This window comes from Aspergillus ochraceoroseus, assembly GCF_002846915.1.
Source record: "Aspergillus ochraceoroseus IBT 24754 chromosome Unknown P175scaffold_1, whole genome shotgun sequence".
NCBI classification, from domain to species: Eukaryota; Fungi; Ascomycota; class Eurotiomycetes; order Eurotiales; family Aspergillaceae; genus Aspergillus; species Aspergillus ochraceoroseus.
In genome coordinates, this window is record NW_024468476.1 from 2806917 (window position 1) to 2823191 (window position 16275).

Below are 16275 nucleotides of genomic sequence, written 5' to 3' on the forward strand. Positions count from 1 at the left end.
TTATGAACAAATACAGGATCTCAGCATGAGGATGGGCCGCAGGGACGAAGGAAAGCCCTGGCGTTGCCGTGTTGGTGATGGACTAGTGCCACTGACGACGTCCCGTCGGGGACGGTTGCAGATCGTTACTTTGGGCCGCTTAGGCTTCGAAACGGCGCCAGTGTTAAAAAATAATAATAATAATAATAATAATAATAATATAAAATCAAATAAAAAGGAAATAACCCGAAAAGAAATCGAATACTTATCCTAAAGTAATAACAAAAAAAAAACGGAATGGCTTAGTGGGAAAAGGAAATCTCTCCAAATGAGAACCAGTTCCTCGGGTGACCCTCAAGGTTTCGATGGTCTTTTATTTTTTATTTATTTTTTATTTATTATTTATTTATTATTTATTTATTTACTTTTTGAATTATTACTTGTTTTGAATTATTATTTATTTACTTTTTTTCATTCTTATTATTTCTTTATTTTAGCGCGTTTCCCTGAATTTTTTTTTTTTTTTTTCTTTTTCATTTCATTTTCATTTCTTTTATTCCTTTTTTATGGTTTGGTTATGATTGACTTAGTCTGAGATTAATTGTGGTGTTCTATTTTAATGTTTCATCTCTGTTATCAATCATCATTGAGATTCCATGTTGTATACTACTACTACCTACCTAGGTAGGCAGTCAACAACCAGGGGAATTGTGTGAAACTCCAGGATCGGAACAATGTGTGGATATATATGTACAGAGCACTCTGCAGGATGGAGGTAGGTAATCCATAAGAAAAGGAGTACAAAGAGAGAAGCAACCTTCCATATCTTCTAGGGCGCGGAATACCTTCTATCTAGTCAGCTAGGCTGTGCAAGCTATATCCATATATGGGAAACAGTGCGGGAAATGGTATCCAAAGGGGCGGTGGGCTGGTCAACCTATGAGGATCTGAGGATCTCTTCGAGTTTGAGTTTCAACTTCTGTTATTTATTTTATTTTGGGGTCTTGTACCCTAGAAAGGGGGGAAGAGTGGGCGGGTTGTGCCGCGTCTCTACAAAGAATTCGTTCTGGAGAAAAAGAAATCCTAAAAAGCAGACAAGGTAGCGGGGATTACAAAGATACGTCCAAGGGTACACCCGTTCCGTGGGGATTCTGTTCTGTATCATGGCTGAGCAACCTCTTTGGGAAATCACCTACTACTTACAATTTTATCACGCGGATTTTTTTTCGATTCTTACTCGATTTTTAGCTCTGCATTTATGAGCATGCGAGCAGCTATGAGAAAAAGGAAAACCCTAGGGTGAACTTTCAAGGCTATCCAACGAAAACAAGAATTCGACGGGAAACGAGGAGGAGAAAATAACGCCGAAATTCCCATTCTCCATGCGACTCGTTTCTTTCCGAATCTCAAGCAGTACGGAGTACCACTCAGTAGGTCGAGGATAATGGTGGTAGTCAAGGCGATGACTTGACCCGCCCAAATATCCGGTGGCTGCAGAAAAATCAATCAATCAGCACATGTAATCTGAATGGGACTTTAGATCTGAACTCTGCATGGAAGAATACTTGAGTTCAAGGACAGAGTCCGGAGTACTCCGTATTAGAGTCTGTACAGACCTTTAATTACAGATGGAGAGATGGAGGAGAAATTAGCGGTCTGCTGCTGCTCCCAAGCATCCACATCTGCCGCATTAGTTATCGCCCTCACTTACTCTTAAACGTCCCCCCTCCGGACGAGACTTGCTCGATGTACCCTCTCAATGCTCATCCCGGCAGCATGACACCATACCCGGGATATTCCTCATCAGAGGACATGTGTACTCGGAAGAGGGGGTTGTTGGATCATGGAATTTAGTTCCGTTCTTCAATGTCCAATAAATTAGTTTGGTTGTCTCTCTTTGTTCATGAAATAGTTTACATCCTCTGTATGTGGATGGTGATTGGCACGGGGGGTTACAGAGTAATATATTTTCTTATTGCCTATTTTCCGTGCCCATACCTATACTGGAGATTGGAGGATCCTCAGTATACTTCCTGTTCAGTCAGGGTGCCATAGTTATCTTCTTCACCTTAAGCTCTCCATCCTTGGCTGATGACATGCACCGAGCCCACACACACACACACACACACACACACACCACAGCAGAGTATAGCATTCCCTAACTAATGCACATGCACCCCCCTCCCTCGCTCATTCTTTTCCCAAAGAACAATTTGGTCTTGTTTGATGTAGTAGTAATTCAAAATTCCACATTTTTACCCCTCCGAAGTGTAACCCCAACTCCATTCCCTGGAGGCGCTATCACTGCGAAGCCCACCACCGACGTCAGCGGCTACGGCATTTCCGCTTGGAAGAATATAGAGACAGCTTCCAGCCTAGGCTGTTATTATTGTATGTATATTGAGACCCAAAGAATCCCGTGTTTCTTTCTTTCTTATTTTCGTCATGTATTTTGTACGCTAACGAATAGTCGAGGCGAATGAATATTATTTTGACTTTCACTGGGAATATTCTTCATGAAGAAAACACCACCCCCCCCCCCCCATACCGGTAGTATACACCATGACTCGAACTTGCAGCCGGATCGCTGACACGATCGAGATTAACCTAGTTACCAGTAACCGCGATCGCCGAAGCCTCGCTCAAATGATAGCCACTCAACTACTGATCATCGTATCGCATCGCATCGCACCGCACCGCACCGCACCGCATCGTGCTACAGATTACCAAGTCCTGACGTGACTATCCCTCGACTTTGAACCTTCTCGAAGGCAAAAAAAAAAAAAACAACAACAACAACAACAACAACAACAACACAGCTCAAAACTACTAATGTAAAGTGGATGCGCGACGAAAACGCCCACTTCCACTTTCTGCAGCCGTTTGCTTAAGGAGGCAGTAGGTCTGTGTGCCACAACGTCGTCGAAGGAGAAAAGAATGCGAAAGAATCTGATAGGTACAACTCATCCCGAGTCATTTGTTTGGGTTAGCTTATTGTTAAACTTTCGTAGGCTGATCCCGGGGTTGGTCTTCCATTATTCGATGATAAACGCCTCCCCAGGTAGAGATGGGGACTGAGCGACAGGGGAAGAAGAGGCTATCCTTTTATCAAGATGATAGAATGATTGGTTGTGGAATGCATGGTACATGCTAAGTACCAGGTAGGTACAGAGAGACTGGAGAGAGGTGCAAATGCAATTGCCCATTTGACATGGGTTGAATTCATTAATTTCGAACTATTAATGAATTATTTTCTTATGGTATCGTTTTTTACATAATTATTAACATGGATGAGTATAGGAGTTTTGGCTGTCACGTGGTGCGTGATGGATATCGAGATTGTACCAAAATTTAATCCCGAAGGAACAAAATAAAGAAAAAAAATTATGAACAACGGGTTAGGAGCCGTTCGACATACCCAAAACAGCAGGTGTGTAAAGGAGTTGAACGGGATCCAATAATCAACCACGCGAGAAGGGGTTAGAAAAGCATCTGAGCTCCGACGTGGGTCCTTCAGCCACCGGATTTGACACGAGGAGCATGTGCTATTCCATACGCTAGAATACTTCAGCAGTCGATAATTTGATAGTGAGATTTTTTTTTTTTTTTCACGGGACGGCTAAAGTGCCAAAGGTATTTCTCAATTCCAAAGCAAGTTCTGGACCAGGAAAAAGTGGACTGGAGTTGAGTCAAATTGAGCATTTCAGAGTTCGAGATTTGAGTAGCGCGCAACTTACCGCAGAACTAAGAGTACTAACTCCCATAGAGGCAATAGGTCAGAGCCAAGCTTCTTAAGGCGCTGGCTGGCCTACTCGCAGCTGGTACGGCGTAGATAGTTACTTTGTAGATTGGTAGTGTCCCAAGATCTTCTGCAGAGTAATTCCCGAAAGCAACCTGCCAACTTGGCCCACTTGCCATAGTCGGCGAGTGTCCACAGTGGTAAGGTAAATCCATCCACTCTGGTTGGATTTTTGCCTCCAGCCGTCGATTGACCCCTCGAAATAGAACAGCAAAGGCTCGTCGCTGATTTGTGACGTATGGTTGCGTGGAAGCTGCAGTCACACTAAGTGTCCTGCATCGCATACAGTAGAGAATAACACTACCACCATTGCGCAGTAAGTAGAGAGCAGTGATATCTTCAGCATACAGCCAATGGTGAACATGATCACCTTCGGGCTCTAGGCTGCTGGGGTGGACGTTTCAAATGCCTAGACCCGTCGTCGGCATGAAATCTATCACAGGGAAAGTCGACACCGAGTCACGTCCGGTCCGTTTCGAACTTTCCTTTTGAGTCCTCCTGCCAACCAAAGTCTGACATAAAATCACCTCATCGCAATGATAACCCGGAATTAATAACTGAGACTTAGATGGAGTACATGAAGTGATTTGGTTGAAACTCGAGGCTTGAAGGATCTCTCTTCCTTGACCCTTTTTTCTTCTTCTCTCTGTGCCTGTTCTTTGTTTCGCTGACGGAACACTAGGTATTAACTATGTTAGGCATCGAATTGGCTCCACTATGACTGTGAAAGGAGAATGCAGAAGCACACCCTGCAGTTCCAGAGGGCAAGAGAAGGTCCAAGCGGAGGAAACCCCTCTCCAGAATCTTCCACACAATAGTTAGATATCCAAGATAATAACCCTCGAGAACCAAATTACCAAGTTTAGATAATAGTTAGTTAGGTACAGCTTGGATTTAGCAATCAGGAAACTTCACAGATTCACCGCTTTTCATCCAACACACCTTCTCATTTGTTGGCCGACCCCCACCTCCTTCCCGTGTGCCTTATCTAAACCCGAATTTTCCAAGGTCCGACCTGGCCTGACCCTTTCATAGCCTCTCCAAGGTGAAGGTTTCCAGAGGCAGGGAGATAGCCTAAGCCTATCATGGTAGCTCGTACACTGCGCTTTTAGGAAAAGTGTGGGTCCGGCCCACGGCACATCATCCCCAAAAACGCGTAATGGCGCAAACAAAGCTGTCCAATGAGCGCCACAATCCCGACCCCCTCTGTTGGCTCTAATCCTAAACTTGCTGCGGGGTGGCCTGATCGGGTAATTCTGTGGGTGTGGGCTCTGGGTTGAAGGACCAACCTGGCAACCTCTCGTCTCGCGCTTGGTACGGAGTAACTCTTAAGTGTCGATAACGAAGGAAAGCGGGCACCGAGAACCGTCAAATAGAGTTCACGTGAAGCGTAAGGTTTGGAAATAGCTATGGACCATGGCTCTTGGCACATGTTGGTGGCGTTCGACAAATGCTTGCTCGGCCAACAGGCTTGGTTTGCTGCGGAAAACTATGGGATCCTCTAACTATCACTAGTGAGGAGACCAGTAGAAGTCATACTGTCATCCTACGCACAAGTGCCTGGTAGATTCCTCTGATCCACCCTTGGAAAGAAAGAGGGGGGAAACCTCAAGCCTCCTTGCCGATAGTTAGTTAGTTAGCTGACGTCCAAGTGTTGTGTAAGCCTATCCGTCGAAGAAGCCGATAGCATGCCTCAGTCTAAGAATATAGTATGCTAGGGTTCCGGCACGAACTCCTGAAGACTTATCCTATAGTTATACAGAGTATGCATCCTACAAAACTGACAGTATAGTACAGTACAAAATGAGTCTGTTGTTTCGTGCGTGATATGCATACGACCAAATTACCTTACTATTCTCCAAACTTAACTCGAGTCTGTCTGACTCTGTCATAGTTGAATATCCCCCCCCCCCCCCCTCCCCTCCTTTTTTTTTTTCGCCTTTATTATTCTATAATCCGATGATAGTGTGTCTCAGTCTCGGGTTTAATCTGAATATATCTCGGCACTGGTGATTGACATCGGTAGATGGCAGATGCAGAGAAACAATCTTCAGGAACATGGATGATCTGCCCTAATCAATGCAGACCTTATTTAAGTATGAACGACTCGAATGAAGCCATGCCAAAATAAACGACCAAAAAAACTTACTTTGATTAAATGATATATTAAAAAACCCTTAGGTTAGTTACCAACTGCCCATCTGTCATCTGGGGTCCCCCCCCCCCTCCCCTCTTTCTCCTCTTGGCGTATCCCACACGGCAGATCGTCGTTGATTGGCGTGTTTTACGTTTCTCCATCTAACGATGAACAAAACTTTGATTCAGACTCTCGGGTTGGGAAAAATTGAAGTGAGAGTACGAGTACGGAATACGACAACTAGCGAATAGTCGAATTCTTGCACGGGATAAGGCGGATAAGGGTTGCATCAGCGTGGACCGGGTATAGAAAGTACTCTTAGACTCGAGTCCTCTATCACATACGGAACCACCACACACATCCAATCCAGTCCCTCCCCCCACTAAGTTACAGTACCTAAGGCCCTAAGACTCGAACAACCTAATCCGGACAATGCGCAGAACGCCTAGAACCCTATAAGGACGAACTAATCATTGAAGTTTCCACGAACATTCTTTTTCAGTTTTGGGAGTAGCGCTAATCAATGTGAAATTGGATCGCGATCACTAACTAACTATCGGAAAGGCAGCGTTCAAGCTTGAAAACGCTCAAGGTTTCCAACCGAGGTTCCATTCCCGAGTACGGAGTACGAGTGCTATTCTCGTACCCAAAAATTTGACCGTCGGACGGGAAAACGCACTAGTGGGCTTGCTTGCTGGCTGTAGCCTTTGGGCCAATGGTAATTAAGTAGAAATATGGTTAAGACTACTGTTACCTGTATCTTCCAAGAGGGGAGGGAGACGGACGGATGGATGGATAGAAGGTGAAATTCCAGCCACAGTCAGCCAGAGTGGAGTCTTCCCGATTGAAGCCCGCTGCCCCACACATGGCAAGCAGTACTGTAACTACTGTTATGTCGAAGAGTTGAAAAAAAAAAAAAAAAAAAAAAGAGTATTTAGAGATTAGATAGTGGCCCACTATGCTAGGTAGTTAGGTAGTTAGTAGGCAGTTTTGTCAACCTTGGAAGTCTTCAGGAAAGTCAAGATTTCCTCACAGTCCACTCACTAACAGGTTAACTTTCTACCTAACGCTTGTGGTAGGAGGTAGCTTCCCTATCGTCGAGGACCGGAGCAGCCCCCTATCAGGCTCTCAAATGCTGATTGGCAGAACAGATCCCACTATTCATTTAAATCGTCGACCCCACTCTGCACGCTAAGGGCGCCAGGGCGCAGGGTAGACATTCCCCGGAGACGGCAGATAGTCGATAGCCGAGCTTGGCTCGGGCAGATAACCCAATCATAATGAGCGACCCACAGGAGCTTACGCGTGCTCATCCATCTTCGATAACTGTGCTTTTCCTGATTTGGGGGGGGGGGGGGGGTTTTACCAGACTTGATTTAGTTAGCCGTGTTTGTCAGCAAGGGTTTTGTTTTTGTTTTCTATCCACTGGGTATTGATTATACGACTTATTTAATAGATAAACTCGTACCTAACCTAACGTTGGGGAAATGCTAGCTTATAGTATACTAGGTTGAGATACATTCAAGAATATTATCTATGCAAGACCAAAAACTTAAAAGATTACACTCCTGGCTCTTACTGGAAACCCCCAACCAGAGAATATATTAGTACATCTCCGAAATCGCATCCAAAGTCACTGGAAAATTGGAAAGAAAATCAATGTAACAACCCCGCAGCCCGTTAGGCAAGAGGTATACTACTACGGAGTACTACTACTATCAGTATCCTCAATATCATCCCTGCGTCCGATCCTGGCATCTCCACAGGATACAGCCACAATTCCCAGGGCAGGCATGACGCTAGCGATAACCTGAAACACGCCATGGCCCCTTGGTTTTCGGGCTCCACTGGTACATGTACTCCGTAACTGAAATTAGAACGTTGATTTGTCTGCATGATATCTCATTCAACCGAGTAAGAAATAGAAAAGGCTAGGTAGGACCTAGGTACCTACTACTTACCTACAAGTACCGTACCCATTCAGGGGCTACCAGCATCCCTGCTCGTGCCATTGGGTCACCTGATACTAGTACTTCGTGTTGTGCTGCAATCCTACTACTACTACTACTACTACTACTACTACTACTACTACTAACTAGTATACCTAGGTAGTAGTAATCAATCGGTGGTACAGAGTACATACCTAGTCACACAGTGAATCGGATGTAGAGTCAAATTCTGAGACACTGCCAGAAAACGGCGGCACTACGTACGGGGTAGGCATGGGTACTCACTCCCCTCCAGTCCGTCCCCCCCAAACCCTCCAAATTTGAAAAAGTCCCAAACAAGGGCATAGCCCCGAATAACCTTGGAACCCAGGTGAAGCTTCTTCCGATTCAAACGAGAGAAATTTGATCAAAGGCTGGATTCTAGTGTGAAGAAAGTGGATCCCGCGATGTCTTGGTGGGGGTTCCAGGTATCTTCATTTCTGGAAAGGGAACCCGAATCTGTATGAAGAAAAGATAATTTAGGTACGGAGTAGAGAAGGAGAGGAGTGATTTCCCTTGCTAGAGTCTCTGGTAATAACAACTTTCATTGAGATTGTAACAGAGTACTACCGTACATATGGAATTGCCTGGACTCAAGGGGTTGGTGATGTTAATCTAAGCACAGACTAACCAGCCTGTCTTGTAACTAACTACATGAAGGACCCTTGAACCTGGAGAGTTGAGACGGAGTAAATGTTGAAAGGAGAAAAAAAAAAAAAAAAAAAAGGAGATTCGAAAACCAGGCTTGAGAAGAGTAGACCCTGCAGGAGGATGGACTAGTCCGACGATTCCTGAAAATCAATTATTTAGATCTCGTCACAGCTATACTATCATCTCATAAAGAAGAATAAATCAGTGCATGATTGGGTGGTGTATGAGAAGCATACAGAGATTGGGTCTCTACAGAATCCAGTAATCCAATTAATTACTTAGGATGGTATGAAGAGAGAAAGTAAGCCTATCTAGGCAGGTGCTGAAAGTTCAAAGGGGATATTTGAGAGTGAATATTGGATCTATCAGTGTCTGTGCTCTGCAGGAGGAATTAGTATTATTACAGATGAAAAGGAGGGGGGAAATCTAAACTCTACGGATTACTCAAGATGTAGTTTCCTGATCACAGACTCCCAAAACGGGCAATGAAAGTAAACTCCCGAGAAAATAACGGACCCTGTTTCTGTCACTAATTATCAAGTAACTATGGTAGTCAGAGACTACTCCAGATGAGGTAGCCGGTACGGACTGTTGACCGACCCAGTAAAGAATCAAGAATGTACATACTACATACATGGACATGAATGAACATGACAGGGGCCTGCTGGAGAAGGCTTACGCGGCACATACTAAAACATTTGGCATCCCATTCCACCTCGTTTTAGTTGGTTATTCCCATTCTTTATTCGGATTTCTCGTTTGGATTCTGATTTGTGGTGGTGGCAACTTTCTCTGCCTGTCTTTGGAGACAATGACGTCGATGCCTCAGGTCTCTCTGTTCCGGTGCCGACAACGACGTCAGTACTTCAACTACATAAGACAAGTGAGGTCAGAATGGATCCTCTTACTCGCAATCTTCAAAAAAAAAAATACATATTGCTGCCTAGCCTGGAGAAAGGTTATCTGAATCTACTATAACTAGGACCGATTTGGCAACGTAGTACGCCGCAACGCCTATACACACACAACCCCCCCCCCACCCCAATCAATTAAAACACAATACGGAAAAGCTTTTGTCCGCTTAAACCAGAATCAGCAATTCGTTTCGCTCCAGCCCATCATCCTCCAAGCCCGGATAATAAGGAATCATCGCATCTGCACTCTGTACATAGGCATCATTGTAAAGTCGCCAGTACGGCGTCCGCACCTTGCGTGCTGGGTGGAACAGTCCGGCCCATACGTAGTTCATGACTGTACCCGTACCAACCGCCATGCGAATGGCATCAATTGCCTCAATAACCCGATCAATAACGTGGGGACTGGTTTCGAAAATGTTAGGGAACACCAGGTTGAGGAGATGGACCATCGCGTCTTCGCATCCAAGCCCCACCACCCCAAGCGCAATGTGCTTGACAACAGTAGCAGCGGTTTGACGATGCACCTGGTCTCGATCAATGAGGGCATCTTCGAGCAAAGGCGTAACGGCGTAGACGTAGTCTTTAGCCATTTCGCCAATGTATTCGAACACAAAGGTCATAGCCTTCAAGACACCGTTCTGCACATTAAGTTCTGGTACACGATACTCATTCATCAACGCAGGAAGCACCGTGAATGGTGCACAAGTCTCGGCCACAATACCGATGGCGACAGCCGTACAAACACGCGACTGACGTTCCTGAACACGAAGATTGTTAAGAAGCGTAGCCAGCACATCCTGAGGACCGATAGCCTTCGCGATGAAACCAAACGTGTTGTTGGCAGCACGACGGATACCTTTCTTGTGGGCCTTAAGCATGTCCAGCAGCTCAAAGCAAATACGCATCCACTCGCGAGCATTGACGGATTCCGGGCCACGGTCAGCAATACGACCCACAAGATCGATCGTGTTTTCTTGGACCTTCTCGTGACGGTTTCGCAAAATGGGAGTGAGACGGGGGAGCAGGTCTCGAATAGGTGGTTGCATCTGGTTGATACCGACGACTGTGACAATAGAACGGAGAGCACCGAGAATAGAACCAAGGACCTCTGGATATTCCTCACCCAGATATTCATACAGAACGATGCCGAGTTTACCCATGAGAGCATCCTCTCCACACTGCTTCATAACTGAAGCGATGCGGGAAATGAGATCTGCGGCTTGTTGACGGACAGTGGCAGACTTGTTGTTCAACCGCCACAGGATTGTACTCACAATCTGGGGGAGGTAGGGCTTGCAACGAGTGCCAAGGGCATTCACGACGGTTCCGAAGCCATTGAGAATGACAATGTCCTCGATGCTTTGTTCTTGGAAAGCATACAGGACACCATCAATCAGACGTTCCTCCAGCCTTTCCGAGATATCGGCGGCTCCCAGAGAAGCAATTGATTTTTCAACAGTTTCCACAGTCATCTTTCGATATGGCTCGCTTTCGTCTTTCAGGTTGTTGACGGTCCGCTCGAGAATCTCACCAACGCCTACCTTCTGCCCAAGGTCGACAGTAGTGTCAACAACTTGGCGATAGTTTCTCCTATCAAGGGCCATGCGCCTGACCCAAAAGCTCTTGAAGAAGTCAGTCAGGACGTGTTCCTTCAAGTAGCTCGCAGTTACACCATCAGTGCTTGCACATTGCGATACCACCTTGAGGACCACCTTTTTCATCTCCTCATCAGGTGACGAAAACTCTCGGAGAAGGATCTCCATAATCTGACTGGTATAATAGTTGGCATATTCCTCGTCCATGAGAGGAATGATGTACCCGACAGCTTTAAGGAAAGCTGCAAGACCTTTGCCACGCTGCTTCCGGGCTCCGGTCCAAAGAGGGTTAAGGATTTCGTCGAAACTTTCAATACCGTAAGGATTGGCTGCTTCAGCCAAAGCTGCGACGGCCAACGCAGTGACCGTCCTAACCTTCGCCTGCTCATCACTGAGATTGTCTGCAATACAGTCAACAAGACCCTTCAGATGAGGAAGGATAGCACAGCCCATGAGAATGGGAATTTGCTGAACAATCTTGACACCTGTGTGTCGAGCCTGCCAGGATTTTTTGCTGCGACACACGGCACGGAGGAAAGGCAATAAAGCTGGTATACCAAGAGCAGAGGCGACGACTGCAAAGGCACGGGCTGTTGTATTTCGCACATATTCGTCGACGTGATCGATATCCGGGCGCATAGTACTAATCATGGTCGCAAGGCCGGCTGCTTTCGCCAGGTTTGAGATAATCTCCCGACCCTCCACACGAGCATAATAGTCCTGATCGATGAGTAATGGCTCGATGACGACTAGAATCTTGTGGACATATGGTCGGACAAGGTCATCCAGCTTGTACAAGACACGATCAATAACCTTGACCAACAAGTGGCGCTCTTGGTCTTCAAGGGACTTCTCCATGAGAAGTGGGAGGATCTGATTGAACAACGGGCCAGCTCCAAATTGCCGCGCATTATCGGTAAGTTGACGCAGTGCCGTCTTTCTCATTGGCGGAGTACCGTTCTTAACTTTAAGCAACAGTCTCATAATCTTGCGTTCCTTCAGTTCCTCCACGGTCATGGCCGACTCGTCCCCTCCTTCCATAAGCTTTCCAAAATAGGCCATATCCTCCGGCTTGAAAAACTGCAAGTCACCAACTCCAGGGATTTCAGTTGGAAGTTGCTTGCCGAGCACGCGCGCGTTCTCAGGCTCTTGCATCATGAAACCACCAACCCCAGTGGAGCTAGCGACAGGCGCAGGAGTTGCCATAAGCTTTCTTGCGGGGTTCCGAATCGGAGCATAGCCCGGGGGAGGTTCCAGAATCTTGTATCCCTCCGATGGAAGCATCATATCAAGCTCTTCGTCCGATAGGGGAGCATTGCGGGCAGAGATATCAGTTCCAAAACTGGTTGGAGCCATGGGCACACCTACTTGGGAAGGATGCATAGGAGTTGCAAGTCCTTGATTGCCGACAGGCGTGGCTGATGCGATTGCCGGTGCCTGATCCCATCGCGAGCGGCGCTTAGGAGCTTCTTCGGTCGTTCCGGGGGCAACCGGCGCAGGGGTCTGATCCCAACGAGATCTTTTAGTCTTGGCCTCGTCAACTTCTGGGGCAGCAGGGGCGGTCTCAGTCGACTCAGAGGCCACATCCCACCGCTGTTTGCGCTTTCGTCCGGTAGCAACAGCGACAGTAGAGCCGGCTTCGAGGTTTTCTTTATCGTCCAGGCTCAAAGTGGCCTCATGTTCCACAACGCCGTTCTCGCCACGAGCCTGCTTCTCTTCGATCAGCTTCTTGACACGCTCTTCTTCCTTTTCAATTTCACGAAGCGCCATAACTTCACGATAAGTCTGACCCTCTCCCTCGACAGTGGCATGAGTGTTCGCGGCAAACGGATCGGCCCGGGTAGGGGTCAAAGGTCCTCGGTTAAACCGACGTTTCTGATAATCAGTCTCACGATCAGCGATTCTGGCGGCCTTCTCACGTCCAAGAAGCATGTCCTCCTCTTCAACTCCATTCCCTTGGGCAAGCTCATCGATCTGGCTCCTGGTCGCGGTGTATTGTCCGACCAACTGGTGGCCGCCATCCATATCTTCCATATCTTCATCTCCATCGTTGACGGCGATTGAGGTGTTGTAACCCGAATATCTGTCGGCGCTGTTATTCTCGTAAAGTGTTGTGTCAAACGATTCGGTCAAAGAGGCCTTGGTTGAGTTGTCAGTGCGCTGGTTAGACGGATCAAAGGTCCGAGAACCTTTCTTCGCAGCAGCTGCAGCGTTACGCTCAGCCTGAAGCTTGCGGACAGCCTCAAAATCCGCTATAGGAGGGGTCAGTTTCAGTAGCTTCGCGTACGAGACTTTGAGTTGGGGCGACATACCGTCAGACATGTTGATGAATATTTAAAGGTCAAAGACGCGATAAAGAGCAAGCAATCTCTTGTCAAGTAATAGCAGCAGCTACATCCGGATAAAAAACCGCAAGGACGGCGCGAGGAGGATGGTTTGTGGAGGGATAAGGGGATATCTCAAGCTAAATCTGCGCGCAAAAAGGAATGAAGTCCAAAGGCTCCCGGTGAGATGACTAATAATCACGTGGTCTACGATCTAGGATTCACGTGATGAGTTCCGAAATTGGGTCGAAGTGATTCTCCTCGAATCTTCAATCTTCTTCTACTCAACACGGACTTCAAGTCTAAAAATCAATTAACAATATGTTGCTGGGAATAGCTATGTAACTAGTGTCTTTCTTTTGAAAGCTGTGGCCTTTGGTAGAGGTTCGAATGCTGTGTTGTTCTCCACAACGCCCTGACCCACACTATTCGGAGATAAAATATATATCAATGTACGAACAAGAAGCAGAGCAGGTTCAAATTCTCAAGTACCCCAAAAGTAGGATTTAACTTAAAATGTAGGCATATTAATATCATATTTCATTGAAACTCCTCTTACAGAACTATAGGAATGTTCTCCCCCCTTCCCTTAACTGAATATGAAGTGATCAAGTTTCTCCCGGCTCATAAATGGGAAAAGCGGGTTTGCATCTAAAGAACGTCATGTATGAGATGATTAGCACGAGCCATTTTCACCCTAATACCCATGAATGCTGTGGTTAGAGCTGAGTTGCGCTGAAGAGATGGGCCTTTGATGCAGTTGTGGTCACGACCTTGCACCAAAATCTAGATTTCGTAGGTAGGCGTTATTGGGCTTTCTTGATTGAAAAATTTTATATCTAGGCGATGTAGTGAACTTAGTTACACCAGTGAAGTGAGAAAAATAGTCTATGCACATTTATATTACTTGATCCACAGCATGAATAAGTAGAGCCTAGCAACAACGGAGCCAAGGAGGACCAAGAATGCCAAAAGATGGGTGGTTAGGGTAAAACTGGGGAGTTGGCATCAAAATTAGGAGTGACCGCACCAGGCAGTCATAGAATTAGTAGGGTTAACGGATGCGGTCCAACCTGGCACGGTTCATGGCCAGCTGTTCGTCGACATTTTCGCTCTGCAAAGTTGTTAGCTTTGGTACTATATACGACAATGGGGATCATGCGTACCTTGTTCATGATACGCTCTAGGTGTCTGTTCTGCTCGTCCAATTCACGACCCGTCGCCTTGGCGAGAAGGTTCAATCTGCCTGTTGCACCTGCCAACAGATCCAAGTTCTGCTCGATTTCATCCTCCATAGCCTCATCCTCGCTGTCGGCCTCGAACTGATACTTGGCACGTTCGGTGACATTTGCCTTCCTGCCCCGTTCAGCTTTGTTCGATTCTCGTTCAATATCTCTGAATGTGCGTTCCATGCGTGCGGTGGTTTGAAATGCCTCGCTTCGGGTCCCGGCACGGGCATCGCGTTCCTGTTTGTGTGTGCTGAGAACACGTTCATCACGATCTCGTTTACGCTGGGCGCTAGTGAAGGGGTTTGACACATGCACGGCAAACATGCTCTTGTTTAGCGTCTTTAGCTCTCTGGCCTTTTCGTCTGCAATACGCCCCTCCACACCTGCCACATCTAGATGCTTCTCTGAGTCATGAATCATCTCACTCTGAGCACCAAGGCGGGCGAGGGTCTCTCGGCTGGTCTCCTCCGCTTGTGCTGCAATGCGAAGGGCATTACGAGTGGAGGAGACATCACCTTGCTTGATGAATCGAATATCTTGTTTGACTGTCTGAATTTCCTCCTCCTCCTGCTCCTCTGCTGTGAGCTGCCGTTCCTGGTAGGTAGCAGAGGTATACGCAGTACCGGTACCGCCGTAGCCAGCGGATGGCTCAGAATACGGCGGGGGAGCCCCAGGTTGTTGTGTCTCTGCTCTTTCCCTTGCCCCTCCAAACAGCGCAGCTCGGTTGTCGTCTCCCGCAGCGGGGTCATTAGGATCGGCGCTGCCCAATCCACCATAGCCGCCGGGGCCATATCGGGAAGCTGAAGGAGCGCCTCCGCTGCCACCATAACGATCCGCTCCATATCCGCTCTGATTACCATATGTATTCGGTGCATAGCCTTGGTATTTGTTATCGCCAGGGATTCCGCTGCTGGGCTGGGAGTTCGCGGGTCCACCAGGCTGCATGCCAGGAGGGGGAGGAGCTACTCCTGCATTGATCTTGGCTCTTGTATAAGGGTCCGTGGGAATGGGCTTTGCATAAGGATTCGAAGCAGGTGGTGCAGGAGGTGCAGGACTCTTGCTCTTCGACCTGGACCCGAAAAGGGCTAAGCGGTTGGAGGATTCCTCGTCACCGTCGTCCGATTTCTTTAGCCCGAAGCGTCTCATGGCGGGGATATGGGTAATAAGTACAAAGAAAGAAAATTCAAAAGGCAATACAAAGAAACAAGAAATTTGTTGAGCCGACAGTCAGGAGACGATTGAATTGAAGGAGGACAGATAGAAGAGGGGGAAGAGCAGCAATAGAATAGGAGTACGGAGTAGACAAGAACAAGAAAGATGAAACCGTGACTTGGTTGTCAGGGGAGGCAACAGCCAACAGCCAAGGGCATCGATGTAACACTGTTACGCATATTTTGGGTGGGAATGTTTAGGTGAGAGACCGTAATAACCGTATCAATACTATTGAGGGTGACAAAGATATAGACACTAAACCAAGACGGGCTAGTGTATGTGGCTGTGCACTTCCAAGCCTTGTTGAATTTGGACTATTCCCAAATAGGTAGAATAGTGGCATGTAATCAGTGAGGTTAGGTGGGAGTAGAGGATATCTTGCCCACATATACTTTAGAGAGAGATTAGAATTCTATGATATTGAATTATTGAGCTGCCCTGTGA

At 46.9% G+C, this 16275-nt stretch overlaps 3 protein-coding genes across 3 annotated transcripts; 1 reads left to right on the top strand and 2 right to left on the bottom strand.

The window, feature by feature from the left end:
- Nucleotides 1-2541: 2541 nt before the first annotated feature.
- P175DRAFT_0553863 (uncharacterized protein) lies at nt 2542-4699 on the top strand (the record flags this gene model as incomplete). Its single annotated transcript, XM_040900517.1, has 5 exons — nt 2542-2717; nt 3746-3800; nt 3900-3923; nt 3985-4094; nt 4162-4699. The coding sequence occupies 5 exons, from the start codon at nt 2542-2544 to the stop codon at nt 4268-4270; spliced, it is 474 nt and encodes a 157-aa protein (XP_040755967.1). The 3' UTR covers nt 4271-4699.
- Nucleotides 4700-9593: 4894 nt separating this feature from the next.
- P175DRAFT_0450270 (U2 snRNP complex subunit HSH155) lies at nt 9594-13504 on the bottom strand. Its single transcript, XM_040894460.1, has 2 exons — nt 13379-13504; nt 9594-13318 (listed from the first exon to the last, which is right to left on the bottom strand). Exons 1-2 carry the CDS (start codon nt 13386-13388, stop codon nt 9636-9638), a joined length of 3693 nt encoding a protein of 1230 aa, XP_040755968.1. The 5' UTR covers nt 13389-13504; the 3' UTR covers nt 9594-9635.
- A 440-nt stretch (nt 13505-13944) lies between these two features.
- On the bottom strand, nt 13945-15928 carry P175DRAFT_0470808 (putative plasma membrane SNARE protein (Sec9)). The gene is made up of 2 exons (XM_040895057.1): nt 14557-15928; nt 13945-14504 (listed from the first exon to the last, which is right to left on the bottom strand). Exons 1-2 carry the CDS (start codon nt 15763-15765, stop codon nt 14445-14447), a joined length of 1269 nt encoding a protein of 422 aa, XP_040755969.1. The 5' UTR covers nt 15766-15928; the 3' UTR covers nt 13945-14444.
- Between the last annotated feature and the right edge of the window lie 347 nt (nt 15929-16275).

Excerpts from the sequence above, each read along its gene's own strand:
- P175DRAFT_0470808 (XM_040895057.1), bottom strand. The coding sequence starts at position 15,765 with ATGAGACGCTTCGGGCTAAAGAAATCGGACGACGGTGACGAGGAATCC. Across the intron at positions 14,505-14,556 it reads TAGAGCGTATCATGAACAAG|AGCGAAAATGTCGACGAACA; the intron begins GTACGCATGATC and ends ACAACTTTGCAG.